General features: G+C 30.1%; 1 protein-coding gene across 1 annotated transcript in view; it reads left to right on the top strand.

Annotated features, from left to right (window-relative positions):
- The window catches only part of LOC148304525 (D-beta-hydroxybutyrate dehydrogenase, mitochondrial-like), a 103,420-nt gene that overhangs the window by 17,632 nt on the left and 63,957 nt on the right, over window positions 1-21,831 (top strand). Inside the window, exon 2 of the mRNA XM_088268226.1 lies at window positions 2,724-3,050. Within this exon, the coding sequence (XP_088124352.1) occupies window positions 2,775-3,050 (276 nt within the window). The 5' untranslated portion in view covers window positions 2,724-2,774. The remainder of the gene's footprint in view (window positions 1-2,723; window positions 3,051-21,831) is intronic.

Genomic DNA, 21,831 nt, shown 5'->3' with positions numbered 1-21,831 from the left:
CTTTACACACGTGTATCATTCATCAATTCTACCCATATTGACAACCAAACCACTCAAATTCTTGGAAGTTCTATATATATAAACCAATTTCGAAACATCGTTCTTGAATCACTAGAACTTCACTAGAAACATCTATTGGTGAGATGTAAAGAATATAATATAAGAGTTTCTGCTAAAAGCTTCTTTACATATATTATCTCCAATTAAAGTAGTTATTTTTCATATTATTTTTTGACATTTCATCAAAGATGAAGAGGAATATGGAAGTCTGGGCATTTACAAAGAAGCTTTTATTGAGCAAAAACTCTTATATTGGTATGTGAGGTCCGAATTCTGGATTATAATCACACACATGAGAAACGCCAGAAAATATCATTTTCATTTTTATCATTTAAGCTTATAATTTGACCAGATAATTTATTTACAACATTTTGAGTGTGTCCAAATACTTGTTCACAAATCTTGTCAGCCCCGTAATTGCCCAGACTTCCATATTCCTCTTCATCTTTGATGAAATGTCAAAAAATAATATGAAAAATAACTACTTTAATTGGAGATAATCCAGATTTGTGAACAAGTATTTGTACACACTCAAAATGTTGTATTAAGTGATCACTCAAACTAGTAAGTGACAGATCATATAGCTGTAAATACTTACACTTTCAACATCCTATCTCAATAAATTTCTTCACCTGTATAAAAACGTCAATAAATAAAATATTTTTAATGAGATTCTTATAACAGACTCAAGTGACACCGCTATTTGTGACATACGATGTGATATGCGGTGCAATGAAATGGTTTGTTTTTTAAAAAAATATTATTTGGGAGCATTTGGCTGTCATAGAATACACTTTTATAACGTCATTTTGTCGGTGTGAAAATTGAAAGTTTCTCATTGTCACGAAAACATCAAAGGAAATATAATTAATTATGTCAATGTCCCCAGAGAGTTACAAAATGACGTTTCCAATATTGTTGAGCCAGATACTCGTATCATTTCTGTTAAAAAAAAGACAGGAAAAATTCTCAAGATATCAGAATTACTCATGGCAGCCGAACTAGATGTTTCATCATCGCTAGCTTCTCTGAGACAATCTGAAAAATCTTGGAGTATTTTAGTAACTAGTGCCAGATTTTTTTTCTATTTTCGTTCCGACTCGATGTCAATAGAACGACTAGTATTTTTACACACATAGGTCAATGATCAAAAAGATGTTTATATATAACGGATATGTATAAGTTAACCTTTTTTTGTTATCTCAACAAAGATGAAGAAAAATATGGAAGTCTGGGAATTTACGGGGCTTACGACCGCTATAGGCTGGTTTAGATCACTTTACACAAGTGAACATTCACCAATTCTACCCATGATTGTCTACCACCCTACTACTACAAATTCTTGAAACTTCTGTATATATGGTTCAATTTCGAAACATGAAACACTAGAATTGCTTGAATCGCTAGAATTTTACTACAGATTGGTGGAATGAAAGAAGTTTTTTACTGAGCAGAAACTCTTTTATTTGTATGTGAGGTTCGAATCCTGGACTATAATTACATACATGAGAAACGCTAGAAAATATCATATTCATTTTATTATTTTAGCTTATAATTTGACCTATTTATTTATTTACAACATTTTGAGTGAGTCCAAATACTTAGTGATGAGCTATTTTTCGAATTTCTATGATTTTTCGGCGCTTTATAAATTATTCAAATTTATTATTATTATTAACTCCTATAATTGGAGATAATCCAGATTTGTAAATAAGTATTTGGACACAGTCAAAATGTTGCAAAGCTTTTTTTTTAATTCTGAATATGTACCATCTTATTTTTTTATCATTTTTGCTTTGGGTTTCACTTTCTATCATTTTCAATCATCGAATGTGGACTACACATAATTGAAATTGAATTTTAAGAAACAGTAGTATAAAGTAAAAATAAAATTTTAAATGGAAGGATATTGCAAATAAATTAATCAATCATTGAATTGTTTTTAAATGAAAAAAATAAATGACATTCATTCTCTTTATCACACATATATTATAATAAATAACGTGTTGCAGTTTTATTTGTTAGGTTGAGGTAATTTACGACAACAATTGAATGTTGATTGTTGTCCATCTTTCAACAGTTGAATGTTGATTGTTGTCCATCTTCAACAGCTGAATGAGAAAATTCGACAAAACACATTGATTTTATCTAGAAAAATTGACTGTCAAATTTTGCAGCGCGATTGAATTAGTTTTAGGAGGACATAATGAAAATGTAGATTTTAACAATAAGGGAGAGTTTCTTCAGTGTTTTTCTCAGATACTTAGTGGCACATTTTAGTAACATTAAACTACATAATTTGTTTTTGATCACTTTTTATTGGTACTTTTCCCCAACCGATTTGTTTTGACCAAAACCTTTTCATCATCAAGGTTAAACGTGATGATGTTTAACCCTGATGATTACAAGGTTATTATCGAAACCGGTCGGAGAAAATTCCCAGTAAAAAGTGGTTTAAAAAAAATTAGTTTTAGTTTATAAAGTTTAAACAATGGAGTTTTTCCTAATTCGATTGATTTCGTTACTGAAGCTGATACTCTACTAAAGAATGTTTGAATTTGGAAACTTAAGCTATCTGTACTGGTTAGATCTTACCTAATAGATTATTAATAATGAATGTGTCATTTTGATCGGAATTTAATTTTTCTCTTTATTTTTTCCAGGTCCGGATTGACCGCACATTCCCAGTTGTGAAAATCTAATTAACTAATAGAATGGCGCCCCCTGACGTCACGAGGAGGACGTCCCTGAAGAACAGGCGGGCCTCTCGCAGGGGCTCCATCATGCTCCGGAACCCCAACACCCCCCGGGAGATCCCGTGGGACATAGTGGACCGCTGCCTCACCCCGATCCTGTTCTGCCACGCCCTCGCCGTGCTAGTGTCGACGTTCCTGAACACCCTGCGAATCTCGCAAGTGTCTGCCTTCACCCTGTTTCTGTGGTTTTCCATATCGACAGTTGGCGCTGTTTGGTTTTATCATAATCTTAAGGTAAGATATTCATTACTGATATTTTTCACATGAAAGTTGCATTTAGTATTTCTTCTTTTCCGTCTTATTCCTCAAAAATGAGGATTGTGACCCTTGTGGAAGCAATGACTCTTATCCAGTTAACCCTTTACTGCGCTGCACGTAGCGCTCCAACCATCGAGGTGCCTGCTGCTGCCTTAATTTGATCGGTCCATCGTGTGGGGGTCTTCCTCTCCCTCTATTCCCCTCCAGATTATCGATCAAGATCAGTTGTTTCAGGTTATCTTTGCCACGCATATCGTGTCCAAAGAACTGGAGAATCCATCGGGCACAGATATTGGCCAGAGTCAAGCCATCCAATCGTAGTTCCTGGCGAATGGACTCGTTGGTGAATCTAGCCGTCCATGGAATTCGGAGCATGCGCCTCCAATACCACATTTCGAACGCGTCAATTTTTCTCCTTTTTGCTGCTTTTATGGTCATTGAGTGGATTATTATTTCTTCTAACTATTTTTTTTATTATTTTAATCTGTATTGGGAACAGGAGGAACAATCTAGTGTAGACCAGTCAGGAACTTCTCAGCATTTGCTCATTGTTGGGAGGAAACCACGTACATATTTAACTGACTTAAAGATTCAAATCGATGTCTTAAATACTTTTGTATGTTAGCATTGTTAACTTTGTGGTATGGAAATATAATACTCTGCTTATCATTTACCGTTCACTTTGTGTAAAGTGAACGATGAATGATAAGGAGAGTGTTATATTACTATAAAGTGATGTTACACAAAGTGAACGATGAATGATAAAGAGAGTGTTACAAGATTTTATTTGATTTGTATTGAAATTGATTAAGAAATCAAATTATTCCTACATATATCCGTTCGGCTAAATGTCTGGTCGGCAAATTATCCGTCAGCCATGTGTCCGTCATACAAAAGTCCGTAGGCCAAGTGTCCATTGGTCATGTGTTCGTTGGACCAAGTATTCGGAAGCCGTGGAGATTACACATAAGACTGGTTTAAAATTAATAAAGGTTTATTTTAAGACAACCTCATTCTCCATCTAGACGCGATTTAATGCTAGAATTCTGATCTCTGATGCATGCTATAATCCTTTACTATAGTTGTATGTTTCATATAATCGTACAAACGTATCAATCATTCTTGTTTGTATTTCATTCACAACCAAAAAATACCGATTCTACATTTTTTTAATTCTATAAAAATTTCCCAATATATTACATACTATAACAGAATTGTTTCATGAACGGATCTCGTTATAAGCATTTAATTTAGAGTCGAGGCTTATTTAATCAAAAATATCATTCGAATTAAATCTACATATGTACTTTACAATTCCATAGCAGATATAAACGTAAATCAATTTACGAGCTTTCGACAGAAATCGAGTTAGCCTAAAGATAGCTTTGAACTTTGCTCAAGTCAAATAACTAACGGTACTCAAGAATATGTGAAAGACTCAAAGCTCTTGAAAATAAACATTTTGCAACTTTTTAGACAGACTTTTTACATTAAACTTAAGTAAGAAAATACGATATAAAAAGTATAATAAACTTCATAGATGATCTCTTTGGTGAAGAGTTGTACTAAAAATAAACGTTGAAATATAAATATGAGTATTGTTGACACTGCCACCGTTGTTGACACTAAGATTTTACTGTGTGAATATTTTTTTAAATTGAAATATTGAATTTCCAAATTTGTATGCAAATAAAATTGTGGCTATATTAGTTATGATCATTTTGTTTATTTTTAAATCTAAATTTTCTGTTTATTATTATTGCTCACTTACATTTTTACTTTCCATAACTTTTTTAAACATATTGAAATTTTAAACAATACTCAATAATGTTGAAAAAAAACAAGGTTCTACGTAACTTAATGTTTTATTTGAAGTAATTCTTTTAGTCCAACCCTATAGGGCAGTGCTTGGTGCATTACATTTACTATGCTGGAGGTGCCAGGTTCGATTCCCAAAACGGTCAAAACAAATTTTAATGATTTTTTCACTCGAAACTTTGATTAATATTTACCTGGACCGGTACCTGAAGCACGATAAGGCTAATCACTTTCCTTCGTATATTAAACGATCGAGCTAATACTGTTTTTATACGATGCAGTGCCCTATGCTCCATTGGGTGTGGATGTATGTTAGAAGAAGAAGAATTCTCCCAAACTACTGAAGTCGTAAATAACCTAAGTGTAATCTCATTGCAAGAATATTGTCGCGTTACTTCTTGTAAAATTTAGTACATATAGTATTTCCTTTCCCTATTTTAGTTCAAAAATATCTCAACAGTCATTTCGATAGAAAATTATTTTACCATTTTTAAATAATTACTTTTAAATTGTCTGGTAATCAAAAAGAAGAAAAATGTTCATGATTGAACCAAAAAAATTAATTTTTAAAAAATACTTATTTAAGTAATTATCATTGTTTCAATATGTATTATTAATGAGAGAGCGGTTGTTATGCTTTACTACGTTATTGCAGTGCCTAGAATATATATTAATGAAATTATTTATTGTGGTATACAACGTTTAACAGTAAGAAAAAACCTTTTATAAAAATATAGTTAGGATAAGATCTGGAAATAATTTATTGCTGGTAAATTACTGCACATAAATTTAATGCAATGCTTGAGACGTTAAATGGCTATTATTTTCACTGCAACTAGGTGTGTTTGTGGCATCTCTGTGCACTTTATAACTTCAAACCAATTTACGTTCTGTAATTCTGCACGAGATTGATATGCACCCATTATCAACCTGCACGTTCTAGAGATAGACATATTACCAAGATGTTATTGAAATCTCAACAGATATTACGAGATTATTAAATTAGGAATATGAGATCATTCCATGCACTATAACTTTCACTTTTTTACGCATCATACAACGACTGCTAAATCCTATAAATTTAAAAACTATTATTTGTTAATTGTGACAATAATCGTTAATGTGCAAGTTCGATACCGCTATGTGTGAAATGTCACGTAAAGCGTACCAAATAGAAATCCTTATTAATATTATAATAATAATAAATTTAAATTATTTATATGGGGCCATTTTTGTGGAACACTGCTTGAAGGGCGTTTTGCTGTGATTAAAATGGGGAATGAAAATTATGAAAATGATCGAAAAAAAAGTTTTTTTTACATCAAAAGTAAAAAAAAAACGTGATTAGGAAGATGTACGATGGAAAAAATTTATTCATGTCCTATACTTAATTTTTATGTACAATTCATAAAATAATACGCACTCAATCCTGATGTCAACTGAAATTGAGATTTAAAATATCTTCATTCAAAGAAAAAGATTTCTTTTGTGATAAACATCACTATCCCTACATAATAATTTTAAAGCAGTTTTGACGGAAGTAATTGTATTTTTAACTTAATTTAAAATGAAACGTTTAGAGTACAATAATATATTAATAATATATAGGACAATATTGAAATATTTGTATAGTTTATAAGAACATCGAGGTTAAATCTTTTGTAAGCATTTTTTCATATAAAATAAAATAATATTTCTGTGCAAAATATGTACATTCGAGAAATTACGACCGGTTAGCATTTTTTCGACAGCGTCCATTAATAAGGCAAAGAACTGCTGGAGAATATTATTTCTTCAAAGCAAAGCAAAGTTGAGAATATGTTAAGCAATAATTGAACTGTCATACTGAGCTTTAATATTGCTGTGTATGTGACGCGACATGACAAGAACACATCACAAAAGCACTTTAAAAAGTGTCAAAACTTTTTAAAAAATAATTCTGAAATGCCCGTTGATTAAGTAACAGCTTTATACTATAAATAATAAAAAAGTTAATTAGTTAGTTATTTTGAATTTGCCAAGTATCTGGTATTGACGGGGCCACCCACTCTATGAACGGATTTGACAACCACCAGCGGGATGAAATCAATTTATTTATAATATTTCTCTCTCAATCCCTTACTTCCTTCGGTATTCTGACATCTCAACATAGATGAAGGGAACATATGATGAAATAGGAGGTGTTAAGGAATATGTAAAGTTGAATATTTATAAAAATAGGGTGTCTGGGTATTTACAGGGCTTCCAGCTGGTTTAAGTGATCACTGAATACGTATGTAACATTCACCATTCTTCCCACATAAACAAGAAATTTAAATAAGTAAAGAAAAATTAATATATGCACGTGGGTATATATATATATATATATATATATATATATATATATATATATATATATATATATATATATATATATATATATATATATATATATATATATATATATATATATATATATATATATATATATATATATATATATATATATATATATATATATATATATATATATATATATATATATATATATATATATATATATATATATATATATATATATATATATATATATATATATATATATATATATATATATATATATATATATATATATATATATATATATATATATATCGCTTGGCTACCGTTCTGGAGGTCCCGGGTTCAATTCCCAGGGGGGGTTAAAATAAATACAAGTGATTTTTTCACTGTAATATTTATTCAATATTAGCCTGGACTAGTACCTGAAGCGGAGGGTTGATCACCTTTCCTTCGTGTGCTAACGATCAAGATAACACTGTGCTATATAATGCAGTGCCCTATGCATCATTGGGGTGCGGATAAGGGTTTGATTTAAAAAAAATATATATAAATATATATATATATATATATATATATATATATATATATATATATATATATATATATATATATATATATATATATATATATATATATATATATATATATATATATATATATATATATATATATATATATATATATATATATATATATATATATATATATATATATATATATATATATATATATATATATATATATATATATATATATATATATATATATATATATATATATATATATATATATATATATATATATATAAATGCGTTTTGATTTCATATATTTTGAATCCACTTTTATTTAATTTATCTTTCAAATCGACACCTTCTTTCACATCCTAGTTCTTAGTACCATCTTAGGTTGAGTTTAGTAGTGTGGTTGTCAATCAAGGGATGAATGGTAAATGTTACACGCATATAAAGTGAAGACTTAAACCAGCCTTTGACAGGTCGCATGCATGCCTTCATCTGTGTTGAAATGTCAATAATGTAAAACTTAATTACGTTTTTTTTATTTAAAAACTTTTACGTGAATATGTCAGAAAAAGTTATGTTTAATCGCGTGATAAAAGCATTTTTTCATATTATAATTCACAAGTCTATTAATTCAGCGTCAGATATAGAATTGGATAGATGATATAATATACAGGAGAGTAGAAGAGATTACACGAGAAGACATGTCTCCCAGATTAGATACTGCAGAAAATTATGTAACAGTTCTTTTGATTTTCTCCCGTTCCTTCTAGAATATCATCGAATGGTAAATTTTCCTGGAACTAAAATTGCGTCAGTATTAAAAAGTCTCATTTCAAATTTCAAATAAAATACATTCGTGTTTTGCATCTGGATTGATCAGATAATGTACACAAATACAAATACGTAAATCGTACAAGCAAATGTGTTTAAGAATATACAAATGTGTGTAAGAATTCTAAAATGACGGCGTACGTATGTAACTGCGATTAATGTATGTTACATTTTATTACGTAAAATCAACTTATGTTTTAATTTTTAAATCAAACACAGATTTTTTGAGCCTACTAAGTTGGTGGATACATAAATTAAAATGGATTTCCACAAATTAAACGCCAAATCAATAAATAAAATCAATTTTATTGAGGTACATACAAATTTCAACACGTTGACTTTTTTTTGACATCACAACATAGTTGAAGAAAAATATGGAAGTCTAAGTATTTACAAGGTTTATGGCCTGTCAAAGCTGGTTAATTGATCACTTTACACACGTGCAACATTCACCATTCTACCTATGATTGACAACCTCAATTTTCCTGGAACTTCTAGATATATGATCAATCTCATGACAACAGTAGGTACACACGAGTTTGAGATATTTTTTTTATTTAGCAGAGATTATTTTATTTGCATGCAAGATTCAAACCCTAGATTATTTTAACATACTGAAAATCGATTAAAAACATGGTTTTGATTTTTTTGTAGCTTTCAATTTTTCCAATCATTTTTATGATATATAATTTGTTGAGATCAAAATTCTTGCTGAATCGTGGTTGAGTAGATGTTTGACTCCAAAACTCTCGTCACAGGTTTGATTCTCTCCAATTTATATTTTTAAGGCGTAATTCCTTTTCAACTAAGTGTTCTTTATTATATAATGATATTTTAATATCATAATATAATAAAGAACTATAATAAAGAACAGAATTTCATTTGTTGTTCAAATAAAAATATTTCACAATAAAAAAACATGTGTACTTTGGAATTCTTTTAATAGAATTTTTTTTTCATTAACATTTTTTAACAAAAATTTTAGTATATAAACACTCACCGAGATTTTTGTCTACCGGTTTTGAGACGTATCCGTCTCTTCATCAGGACAATCACTACATCAGCATACAAATAATACTATACGTCACTACGATAGTAATATTCACACACTTAAAACGCCACAAAATGTTAATCACATGAGTTTTTGGTCGACTCGAGGACCAACATCCACTAAGAATTGTAGAACAACATTCACTCAAAGCCAAGGTCTGACATGCTCACAAAAAAGTAAAAATTACAACAACAATTTTTTTTAAAAGCACAGAAAAGGGAATGTATAAATTCTTACAACTTTATTATAAACATGATATGGAACACGTGTAAAGTATATATTTTATTTCATCCTTATACGATATCTTTTTAATATTTGAAGGTTCAGAAAAAAGATCATTGTCCTATAAAGGTAGTTTGGATGTAATCGAGAAAAAAGCTTTTGTAATAGTTTTTTGTCCTGTTTGACTCAAGAGCATCGACCTTTTATCGAAAAAAGCTCACAATACATGTTTTTTGGATTATTCGGTTTTTATTTGAATTTTTGATGTTTTGGATTTTATATTTTCTAATATCCGTATATTCAAACTTATCAATGAAAATATCAATTTGTTATGTACGTTCTATATTTATATATTTACCCAGGTAATAACAAAAAATAACATAATTGAATTGGTGCTTGATTAACAATTTTTAAATGTTCATACTTTGGGATGTGTACTTACCATAGAAAATTGTACCCTGAGAATAAACGCGCTGATTTATCACAGAAATTTGGATATCAGTAAGGCGTTCCACTTGGGTTTTCTATTCAGACAAATTCATACAATAAAACATATACACAAGATTTCATTTTTAAATTACGTATTTAAAATTCAGATCTTTTTTTAACATTATGATGCTCCAATATCTGTCAATATGTTCACTTTTAATACATTTTATATGTTTGATGTAAAATAGTAAAATATGAATTTTGAGTTTTTTCAAATACTTGTTTACAAATCTGGATTACCTTTAATCAGGAGTTATTTTTTTAATTTATTTTTACATGTCAACATAGATGACTAAGAATATAGTAAAAGCTTTTACATTTTATTATAAGCTAATAAAAATTGATCATTTTTTCAAGTGTTTCTCAAGTATGTTTCTGAATAAAATCAAGGATTTGGACCTCACACGCGAATGAAAAGAATCTCCGCTTAATAAAATCTTTCCTCACTCCAATTAAGATGGCTGTTGTGAACTCGTACATATTGTATTACGAGTTTGATGAATATATCCAAAAGTTTCTAAAATTTAAATAGTGTGATTGTCAATCATGAGTAGAATTGGTGACTGTTACACATTTGTAAAGTGATCAATTAACCAAGCCTATGACGGTCCTAAGCATCGTAAATGCTTACATTCTCTCACTTCCAAATTATTATTCATCTATGTTGAGATGTCAAAAATATATCATCAAAAATGCGTAACGGTGTTTTCAGTTCCACCTTAGATCAAGATCACTATGTCACAAAATATATAATTGAACAAGTGAACAGCTAAAAAAAGAGACTTTGATATCAAACCGCAAACAGCATCCCCATCTAATTATTCCGCTATATGTGGTGACATTGATCTTACTTTCCCCTTATCCTTCATTTCGTTTCAGATTAATCCCCTTCTTATCCATCGTTTCTCGGTAAAAATCTAAATATAAACATAAAATTAGATGTGAAAATCCGGGCAGGTACTTTGTACGCACGCTCGCTACTCATTTTGTTTGACATTTCTCTAATGCGGTGCGTGTACACGCGAGAGACCGCCCACGGAAACAGCGTAATATGTTACCGGATCCAGGATATAACCCACTCGTGGGACATATTTGTCTAATGAAATACACCCTAGTACCTTCTCGCATATCTGATCGTGTTGTGCTTAATGTTCACTCTTCGGCTTGTGAAGCGGTAGCTTTGTGAAGTTTCTTCTTTAACGTAGTATTCTAAGTAACAGAACAGGCATGCTTTGTTTAGAATATAATAATCCAAGTAACAGAACGGACATGCTATGTTTTGAACGTAATAATCTATGCTACAGAACAGACACGTTACCCCTTGTACGTAGGAATCTAAGTGACGTAACAGACATGCTGCGTCTTCAAAGTAATAATCCAAGTAACAGAACAGACATGTTGCGTTTTGAATGAAATAATCTAAGTAACATAACATTCTAACATGCTAAGTCTTGAACGTAATAATTCAAGTAACAGAACAGATAGGTTGCGTTTTGAACTTAATTATCAAAGTAACAGAACAAACATGCTACGTCTTGAATGTAATAACTCAAGTAACAGAACAGGCACGTTGCGTTTTGAACGTAGTAATCTAAGTAACAGAACAAATATGCTTTGTTTTTAATGCAATAATCTAAGTAACGGAACAAACATGCTACGTCTTGAATGTAATAACTCAAGTAACAGAATAGACATGTTGCGTTTTGAACGTAGTAATCTAAGTAACAGAACAGACATGCTTTGTTTTGAATCTTATAATGTAAGTAACAGAACAAACATCTAGAACGTTATAATATTAGTAACAACAGACGTGGTACATCTTGAAATTAGTTATCTAAGTAACAGAACGCACATGCTATGTTTCTAATGTGATAAATAAATAAATAAATCCTAAATAACAATAAACATATAACGTCTTTAACGTAATAATCAAAGTAACAGAACAGACACGCTACTTCTTGATCGTGGGAATCTAAGTTACAGATCAGACATGTTACGTCTTGAACGTTGTAATCTAAGCAACAGAGCACACATGCTACGTCTTACACGTGGTAATCTTAAGAACTAAACAAACCTAGTAATCTAAGTAACAGAACAGATGTGCTTTATTTTTAATGTAATAATCCAAGTAATAGAACAAATATGCTACGTCTTGAACTGAATATTCTAAGCAATAGAACAGACATCCTAACGTTAAAGAATAAACATGTCCTGAACGTAGTAATCAAAGTAACAGAACAGACATGTTACGTCTTGAAGTGGTAATCTTAAGAATTGAACACACTTGCCTACGTCTTGAAGTGGTAATCTTAGAAACTGAACACACTTGCTACGTCTTGAATATGGTAATCCAAGTAACTGAACAGACATGCTACGCGCTACCTCATAAATGTAATTATATGTTTAAAATTAACGCACTTTTTCTTGAAGGGTAATTTCACAAAATAAAATTATCGTGACGCTTATTTCTGAACATGAAGATCTAAGTTACAGGGTATTTGCACATTAAAAATTGACTTGTATTGTGTGTGGTTAAAGCGTTTCTTTCAACCTGCGCGTAGGATGTTTGTATTTTTATGACGACGGCGTTTGTCTCACGATACGTATATTTTAAGTTAATCCTAAAATCCTATAAAATGTCAGTATCTTGAGACTCGGGATATGTATTGGACGGGATTTTCAGATCTCATCCCCCCGGTTCCGACTGAGCAGGGATATCACTCTATAATTCATGAATCTCATTGAAAATTCACTCTTTGTCTTACGAAACCCGCAGTATTTTGTTTGCTTCGATATATTCAGTCATCTTATTTGGAATCCATTTATGGCTGAAGAAACGGAAAAAGAAAATAGTATGTAAAGTTATTAATACCGCGTTGGAAAATACATGTTTTTGGATTTATGAAATTCGAGTATTCTCAGAATTTTGTGTATCTGTTAAAAGTTTGACCTAGTAGCGAAAATTTCATACGAAAAGTAGGCTAACTGAATCCTCGACCTCTATATCCTAGTCTCATATATTTAATATCGTAATTTTTGCAACTGATTTTCAGCTTTCAGGACCCGTGTGATAAAAAATTGAAGTAAAGGTATCATTTATATGTGGTGACTTGATAATACATTATTATGTTTAATAAGATATCCAATGATATTTATTTCATTACTTGATTTGTCACTTTATGGTAAAATCTATTCATTTTTAATTTAAGTTTTACTTAGTAAATACCTGAGTTTTTACTAAGTAAAACTTAAATTAAAGGTGGATTATTTATTTCCGTACGGATCTCGGCGATGTTTCAAAATATGTCCGAGAGTTATTTGTTTTTCTGTTGGTCGATTCGATAACACGTCACTTGGCACAGGACAAAACATAATTTTATTTTATTGTACTTTTTTTTCAGAATGTATTATTTTGAAAACATCATAATGATTGATTTATTACTACTCCTATTTACTGTGGAACATTTATTGTTATTTCTTGAATGTTTTCCGCAGATACTTTGTGGCACATTTTATAAACTTCATAAAATTGAATAACTTAGTTTTTACCACTTTTTTATTAATACAATTTAACCTACCGGTTTCGACTAGAACCTTGTCATCATCAGGGTTTATTTTAATTCAAAAACATTTAAATACTCTCACTAAAAACTTCCACACACTCCGTAAAAATCCTAAATGATATTTTTATTATTCATTGCATAGCAACCCCAAAAAAAACTAATGGAATCACCAAAAAACAGGATGAAAGTGTAAAGTGGAGAACACACACAAAAACCTACTGTGCAGAAATTTTAGGAACAGAAATTGGAAAAATTTCAAAATGTTCTGATGATGACACGGTCTATGTTGCATCCATTATTATAATTAATAATAATTACCTGTTATTAGGCTGGTTTTGATGACAACTTTATACATTTGTGTAAAGTTCTCCATTCTACCCTTGATATAACATACATTTTTGAAAATAGTATATGTAAGAAACAGTAGATGGTTCGTCTCAGTTTATTTATTTATTTATTTTTAATAACAGATTACATACATAAGTCATATATATGATATTCCCGATGATTAATTTATATTTCTCATTTTGGGGCATGGGATTAAAGTTTTCAAGACTGGAACACAAATAATAAAGTTACAAAAAATATGTTTTTTTAAATAACCAAAACTAATGCATGGCAAAAAATAAAAACAATACACATGTATTATAAATAGGCATAGGAAGCATATTTTAAAGAAATAAATGAGAAAAACACAAGGTTAGAAGCATTTTTAAATAAAAAAATAAGAAAATATAAAAAATGAGAAAATATAACAAATGAGAAAACATAAAAACATAACTAAACACTACATGTAGATACCTATATCTTTCCATAAAGTATTTTTTCAGATCATTTATTTTGGATCCCCGAATGGGTTCTTTTTTTATGTCAGGCAGCTGTTTAATTTGGGTATAGGCAATACATTTTAAGAACCTTACTCAAAATTTAGTAGTGTTTATCGGCTCCACATGTATTTTGTTATGTTCTCGTGTATTATGATTATGAGTTTCTTTGCTAAAAATCGGATAGTAATAAATAATTAAATATAAATGCCAGGTCGTAAGTCCTGGAATGTCTAGACCTCCATCTTCTTTCGTATTAAAACCATAAATGCTTCATTTCAGTTTGAGATACGTGTTATAATTATATACAATCCGAAGAGTAAATAATCTAGTGACTCATTTTGAAAAAAAAATACAGCTTAATAACTATTTAATATAAAAATATTGTTACCAGATAAAGTTAATAGTCTTCTATTACCTTGAATTCTAAATATAGGTAATACGTTATTGTCTTCAAATGAAGGACCTTCAAACATCAATAGATTTTTTTCAGATTGTTTTATATCATAATAAAGTTTACATGGAAAATATTTGGAGCAGAACAGCTCGCTTCGGCTTGAAGTTAGTATGTAAAATAGTTAATTGGGTCATTTGTTTATCCACTTTTACGATAGACGGAAACTGTAATCAAGATACGACATCCGGCATAGCAAATAGGACAAAGTTTGTCCACATTTTACATAAAAAACTACTCAACGTAATTTAATAAAGAGTTTTGGAGTCAAAACGTCCTTACAATACGAAACGACTGACAGAAATATGTTAAATTTACTAAATTTTGAAATCAATATTATATTATATTAATAATGAAAGCATATTTTTTTTAAATTACAATTTAAAATAATATGCTCTTGCTAGGTTTTCTCACGCAGATGGCATACAATACTTGCTAATAAAATTATATGAAAATTGAATTGTTTATTTCATGCAATAAATTTTGACATGGACGAATGATACAAGCTTTTTCAGATCTGCCTAATTCCATTTTGTTTCGTCATCTAATGCCCCAGAACATGTATAACATTAATATGTAGCGTAGAATTTTCTTCAAATACATAATTTCAGTTTCAATTCATTATTTAATACTTACACAAAAAAAAATCAGAAGGACCACAAAAATTTTCAATTGTATTTTACCGATTCAAATGCAAATATTTTCAACAAAAATATATTTTAAAATAATTTGAAACATGACGTCATTTCCGTTACGAAGTAAATAAATCCCTCTACATACTGATTGCAAAGTTGAGATTAAGTTTCTACCGTAAATCAAGGCGAGACTGAAATACTTTCTCCGGAAATGAATGCCTCTTTTTAAATTAAAATTAATTGTAGGAACGTAAGATGCACACAATTTTCCACTTGTTTGTTTTGTTTTTTGTTTTATTTTTTGTTTTGTTTTTTGTTTTCAAGATATTTTATTTGTACATGTGGTTAATGGAAATGTAAATATCAAAGTTACCTGGGGTTTTTAAAAATAAAATAAACCTTTAATGATAAGCTTCAGTGCATATTACTTTAAAACATAATGATTTTTTTTTATAGTTCAGTTTACTTACAAATTTTATTTAAAACAGTTATAACTTCTTATGTTACGCCTTATTAGTCATTCATTGCCTATTGGAATCAACATTTCATGGTAATGTTTTAAATTTAATACTCGACTACATTGTGAGTTTATTGGTGTAAACATGACTAGTTTTGAGAACTATAGATATTCTTAACACCCGGTGAAAAATACAAACTGTTTTCACCTGTTGACGACAACATTTGTAGTTTGTAGTAGCTTGAAATAAACTCAAACTCAAAATGTAGCCTAAGAAAGTGTTTTATTTTTATATTTAAATCATCGTGTTATTCTACGAATATAAAGCCAAATCAAAAAAAAATATTATTTTTTTTTAGTATAAAATTGTACGAAAAAAATATCTTTAAAAAAATAACAACATTTTGAGTGTGTCCAAATACTTGTTCACAAAATCTGGATTATCTCTAATTACAAGAGTTATTTCATATTATTTTTTGACATATCATCAAAGATGAAGAAGAATACTAATATGAGACATACTAATATAAAAGTTTCTGTTTAATAGATAGCATTACAATAAATAAATAAATACATATATTACGCAGTAAGGGAAAAACGTAAAACAAAAACTCAATGCGCCGTGACGTAGTTAGGTAGACGCTCCACACGAAACTAATTTACCGGGTTCGATTTTCATCAATCGCAAAATGAATGCAAGAAATGTTTGTTTTCAATTTATCTGCGTATTTGTGATATATTTTTCTCGTCTCCTTTCATACACTACTATCCTACCTGGAGACGAAGATCTTAAAAGAGGCTTTGCGGACTATTTTTTTTTTTAAATATCTTTTCATAAATTATTTAACACAAAAAACCGTGTACTTCTGAACTACCAAAAATATTTATATAAAATTATGAAAATATGGACAGTATTTTAATGACCTATAAATGGGACATGAAAAAAATAAATGTAATGTGTGTACATATGGAGTAAAAAATAACATTAAAAGTAACAAAGCGTCAACAACACTTTACATTATATCCGATGTCAATAATATTTTTAAATTTGTTTTCAAAGCACAAATTGCCTAAGTTATTTCAGTATAAAAAGCTCAAGTTATTTCAATATAAAAAAAAAATGTGAATTTTCTCTCCATTCATGTGTCTAGTTTTTCAACGAATCAGCACCTGTCTAGTTATCTAAGTAATGACAGTCATTAACCTTATTTCGGTCCAAATATAGACTTTTTGGTGCTTCGTAATAATAAACGTATTAAAAATAACGCTTTCCACAACATTACTGTACAACATTGTCAAATATTATTGTTTGAAAAATGTGTTAGCTGAAGTTATTTTTACTCGCGTGAAATGTTATTTTACAATTATTTTTAAGCGTATAGATTTTTCAAGATTATCTTGCCATATCGAAAGTTCTAATAACCTATATCATATATATATATATATATATATATATATATATATATATATATATATATATATATATATATATATATATATATATATATATATATATATATATATATATATATATGTATATACATATATATATATTGTCCGCCTCCGTAGTGTAATGGTCAGCACTCTCAGCTACCGTTCTGGAGGTCCCGGGTTCGATTCCCAAGGGGGGTAAAATAAATATAAGTGATTTTTTCACTGTAATATTTATTCAATATTATTACCCTGGATTGGTACCTGAAGCGGAGGGCTGATCACCTTTCCTTCACGTGTAAACGATCAAGATAACACTGCGTTTATATGACGCAGTGCCCTATGCATCATTGGTGTGCGGATAAGGGTTTTATTTATATTTATATATATATATATATTGATATAGACAAAACTCTAAATAGAGGCTTTGCGGACTATTACTTTTAGAAAAAATATCTTTTCATTATTATTATTTAACACAAAACCATGTATTTCTGAACTAGCAAAAATATTCACATAAAATTATCGTTGATAATATGGAAAGTATTTCAGTAATTCATAATAATCTATCTTAAGTCACTAATAAAATCATGTCATTTTAAATTTTTCTAAGGAAAACGGGTTCATAACTGGATTTGAGTTTAACCTGTAACCTCTTGTTCCACCATAAATTGTGTACATGAGATATAAAAAAATAATAAAGAAAGATGCGTTTTTTCACTGTATCACGTAGAGAGCACATGTTTGTATTACATTTTTTTTCTCCTCCAAAAATAAATGGCAGAAAATTAACCATTTCGTAAATTGTACGGTGAATTTATTTTCATTTATACATTTCTTTTTTTTGTATTCGCTTTATCGCCCTAATATCACCTGAGGCTAGTGCAGAATGTAGATGAAACTAAAAATATAACAAAGGCGTTACAAGAAATCCTGACATATCTTTTGGTATAAATATGGGGTATAATAACCCACACCGTGGAAGAAAAATAATAATTATGACATACAGTACTCTTGGATTAACCGGATCTTTCATAATCCCCAAGGATAGCTGGGGATTTATTCTCAGCAGCAAATAGATATAAAATAATAATGCCCTCGCATTAGATCAGTTGAACTGTAAAAGTCATGCTAGGATTAGAGTAGGGATGTTACATTTGAATCCACCTTTGAAACATCGATCTCTTAAAGACGATCGATTTTTAATAACACCGATTCTCAAGTTGACATTATTTTAATGATAATAAAATACTACATTAGATTAAACATGATATTTTTTCAATAAGGTTTAACTTTTTTAATGAATACAATAATTCAAGTGTTTAATTACAATTCCAATGATGTAAAAATAAATTAATTAAAAATAATGTATAATTTTCTTCTCAATTAAAGACTCATTATTTTCTTAACATCAATGAAGAAGAATATGGAACTCTGGGCATTTACAGGGTCTTTGACCTGTTACAGGGATTTAAGTGATCAATTTAATACATTCGTATTTATAGAGGATTATTCATATTTATCATAATCTAGATTTGTGTTCCGCAAACTTTTTCTATTCAAGATACACCGGCCAAATCAAGATTTTTTATTTAAAAAAAAACAAATTCTTTCAAAATTGATTTATTTTAAAAATTAATATATTTTAAATTCATTTTTTGTTCTTAGTAAATACCACTATTTCTTAAAATCTACTGTGACACGTGTTTCGATGCATTCCACGTCATTTTCAAACACCGTATGATGCGGAATGCATCAAAACACGTGTCATAGTAGACTTTAAGAAACAGTGGTAGTTCCTAAGTAAAACATTTAATTAAACATGGATTAGACCACAAAGTGACTGCCGAATCAATTAATGAAAATTAATATAATCTGAAAACATTCATAATATATGATCTTGCGATTGTGAGCCTACTTAACTGAGCACAAGTGATAACAATTTGAGAAATCGTTGATAAGGCTGCTTTCATCTCTACGTTGATCGTCTTCAGGCGTTTTCTATTTTTATTATGTAATAGTAGTCAGAGTCAAAAATCCTCATTCGCACACTCTTTTCGCAATAAAGCGCCTCGCTCGTATAGCTTTCAGCTATTTCTAGGCGTGTTATCTTCACAAAACTAGAGTTTTTTTCCACGGCACACCAACTTATCACCACGGTATACCAATGTGCCGCGGCACACACTTTTCGGATACCGATCTAGATCATACATACGTACTTGAAAGTAGTCAGGAGAGGAATAATCGGCGTGTATGTATGAGGAGAAGCATGAATGTAAAAAAGGCAAAGATTATTTGCTGACATTACTCTGGCTTTTAATTTTCTCCACCTACCCCTGCGGAGAAACGGTTTGACGATCTGTTAGTTTTTTTTCTATATTGAAATATAAACAACAACAAAAATTTATATAAATAACTTCTAATTGGAGCAAAACCCAAAATCTGTGAACCTAAATTCGGACATAGTCAAACATTTTTATTTTTATTTATTATATAAAAAGGTAACTAGCTAACCATCACGCCGCTTCCCAAAGGGGGTAGGAAGAGGAATAGAACACCACACCACTCTGTGCAAACATTCTTCACCTCTTCCACGTTCATGCATCTCCCCACACAAACCCGACTCCTAACCTAACCCCTTAATCAATCCTGATTTTATATGATTTTGTTATAATTTAGTTTTTTAATCAACACACCGAAATCGTACAGGAGAAAATGACTAACTAATAAATCGTAAAATGTTCAGGAGGACCATTTAAGTCACTTTTACTTGGCAAGAAAATAAACATCAATGCAGTTAGTCATTTTTAACAAGTAAATATAGTTTAAAGTGGGATTTTTTTCATTGCAATATTAAGCTAGTAAGATATCAAATAGTCAATGATCACGTTTTTGTAAAAAAAAACGCACTTGGTCATTTTCTCCTGTATGTCTACGATATGTGTATTGAAATCTCAATTTTATTATTTCAACTTCGATTTATGTCGATTCTCGAGTCATTACATTTTTCAGAGACGGACATCCCTACGATTAATTTCCTCTTTCGCGCTACTGTAATACGCGACAATAAACTTACGATTGGAAATTATTACACCTGTTATCTTAGGTAGATGCGAAAAATAACTTTAGCGGAAGTAATCGAATCATACGGATTCAGAACGACGTGTGTCTTCAATATTTACTCCAGGCATTGCGCATAACGTTAAACGATATACATTGATTCGAGTACGTTTGTATGCTTTACCATCGCACTTCGCCTGGAATTTAAATTCCATTTCCACGTATACACGGTTACCCGAAAGAAACATACATACAAAATTCATACACAAAAATTATCGTTATTGAATTAAATTCGATTCAATTTCTTTATTTATAATTAACAAACACATTACAATCTAAAATTTAAATCGTTTACATGAACAAAAATCGAAAATAAGTCTGAATACTTTATCTAAAGGTGTAGAAGAATCCCGCTTCGGAAAACTCTTTCAGACACATGGAACTGATCAGTATCCAATGAGATATTGTTCGACATACCGGTAGCTCTTTCTACAGGCATAACCATCAGCAGGTTGGTCCTGTGTATAGGAATGTAAAACAATATATGCCCACGCTGTCTTAGGTAACTATCGGGAATATATAGACCAATGCTCCGGATAATTTTAGGATTATCGACCATACCGACGTAACTAACTAACTAACACCGCTTCCCGTAGGGGTAGGCAAAAAGAATAGAATGCCACACCACTCTGTCTTTGCCAACATTCTTCAAGTATTTAGCATACCTGACTCTGCCAAGTTTTTTTTTCGATTTTACTCTGCTCCTTTTTCCCATTACATTCGTCTCATAAATTTGTTGTACCGTTGTTTCATCACTCATTACATGTCCCTATTTCAACACACTTTTCTTAATTTCAACGATAGTGCTTATTACAGTAATGTTGTAAATAATTAAAAAAAATTAAAAAAAACATTGTTTATGATTTTAAAAAGTTATATTATTGTCAAAATATGACATATTCTTCATCTTCAAACCCTTATCCGCACCTCAATGATGCATAAGGCACTGCATCTTATAAATGCAGTGTTATCTTGATCATGATCATCAAGGAAAGGTGATCAACTTTCCGCTTCTGGTA

This window comes from Brachycentrus maculatus, unplaced genomic scaffold, assembly GCF_059751285.1.
Source record: "Brachycentrus maculatus isolate JH-2025_06_01 unplaced genomic scaffold, ASM5975128v1 h1tg000315l, whole genome shotgun sequence".
In the NCBI taxonomy this organism is placed as follows: domain Eukaryota; kingdom Metazoa; phylum Arthropoda; class Insecta; order Trichoptera; family Brachycentridae; genus Brachycentrus; species Brachycentrus maculatus.
Note: the sequence above shows the minus strand (reverse complement) of the source record. Positions and strands in the feature narration are given on the sequence as shown.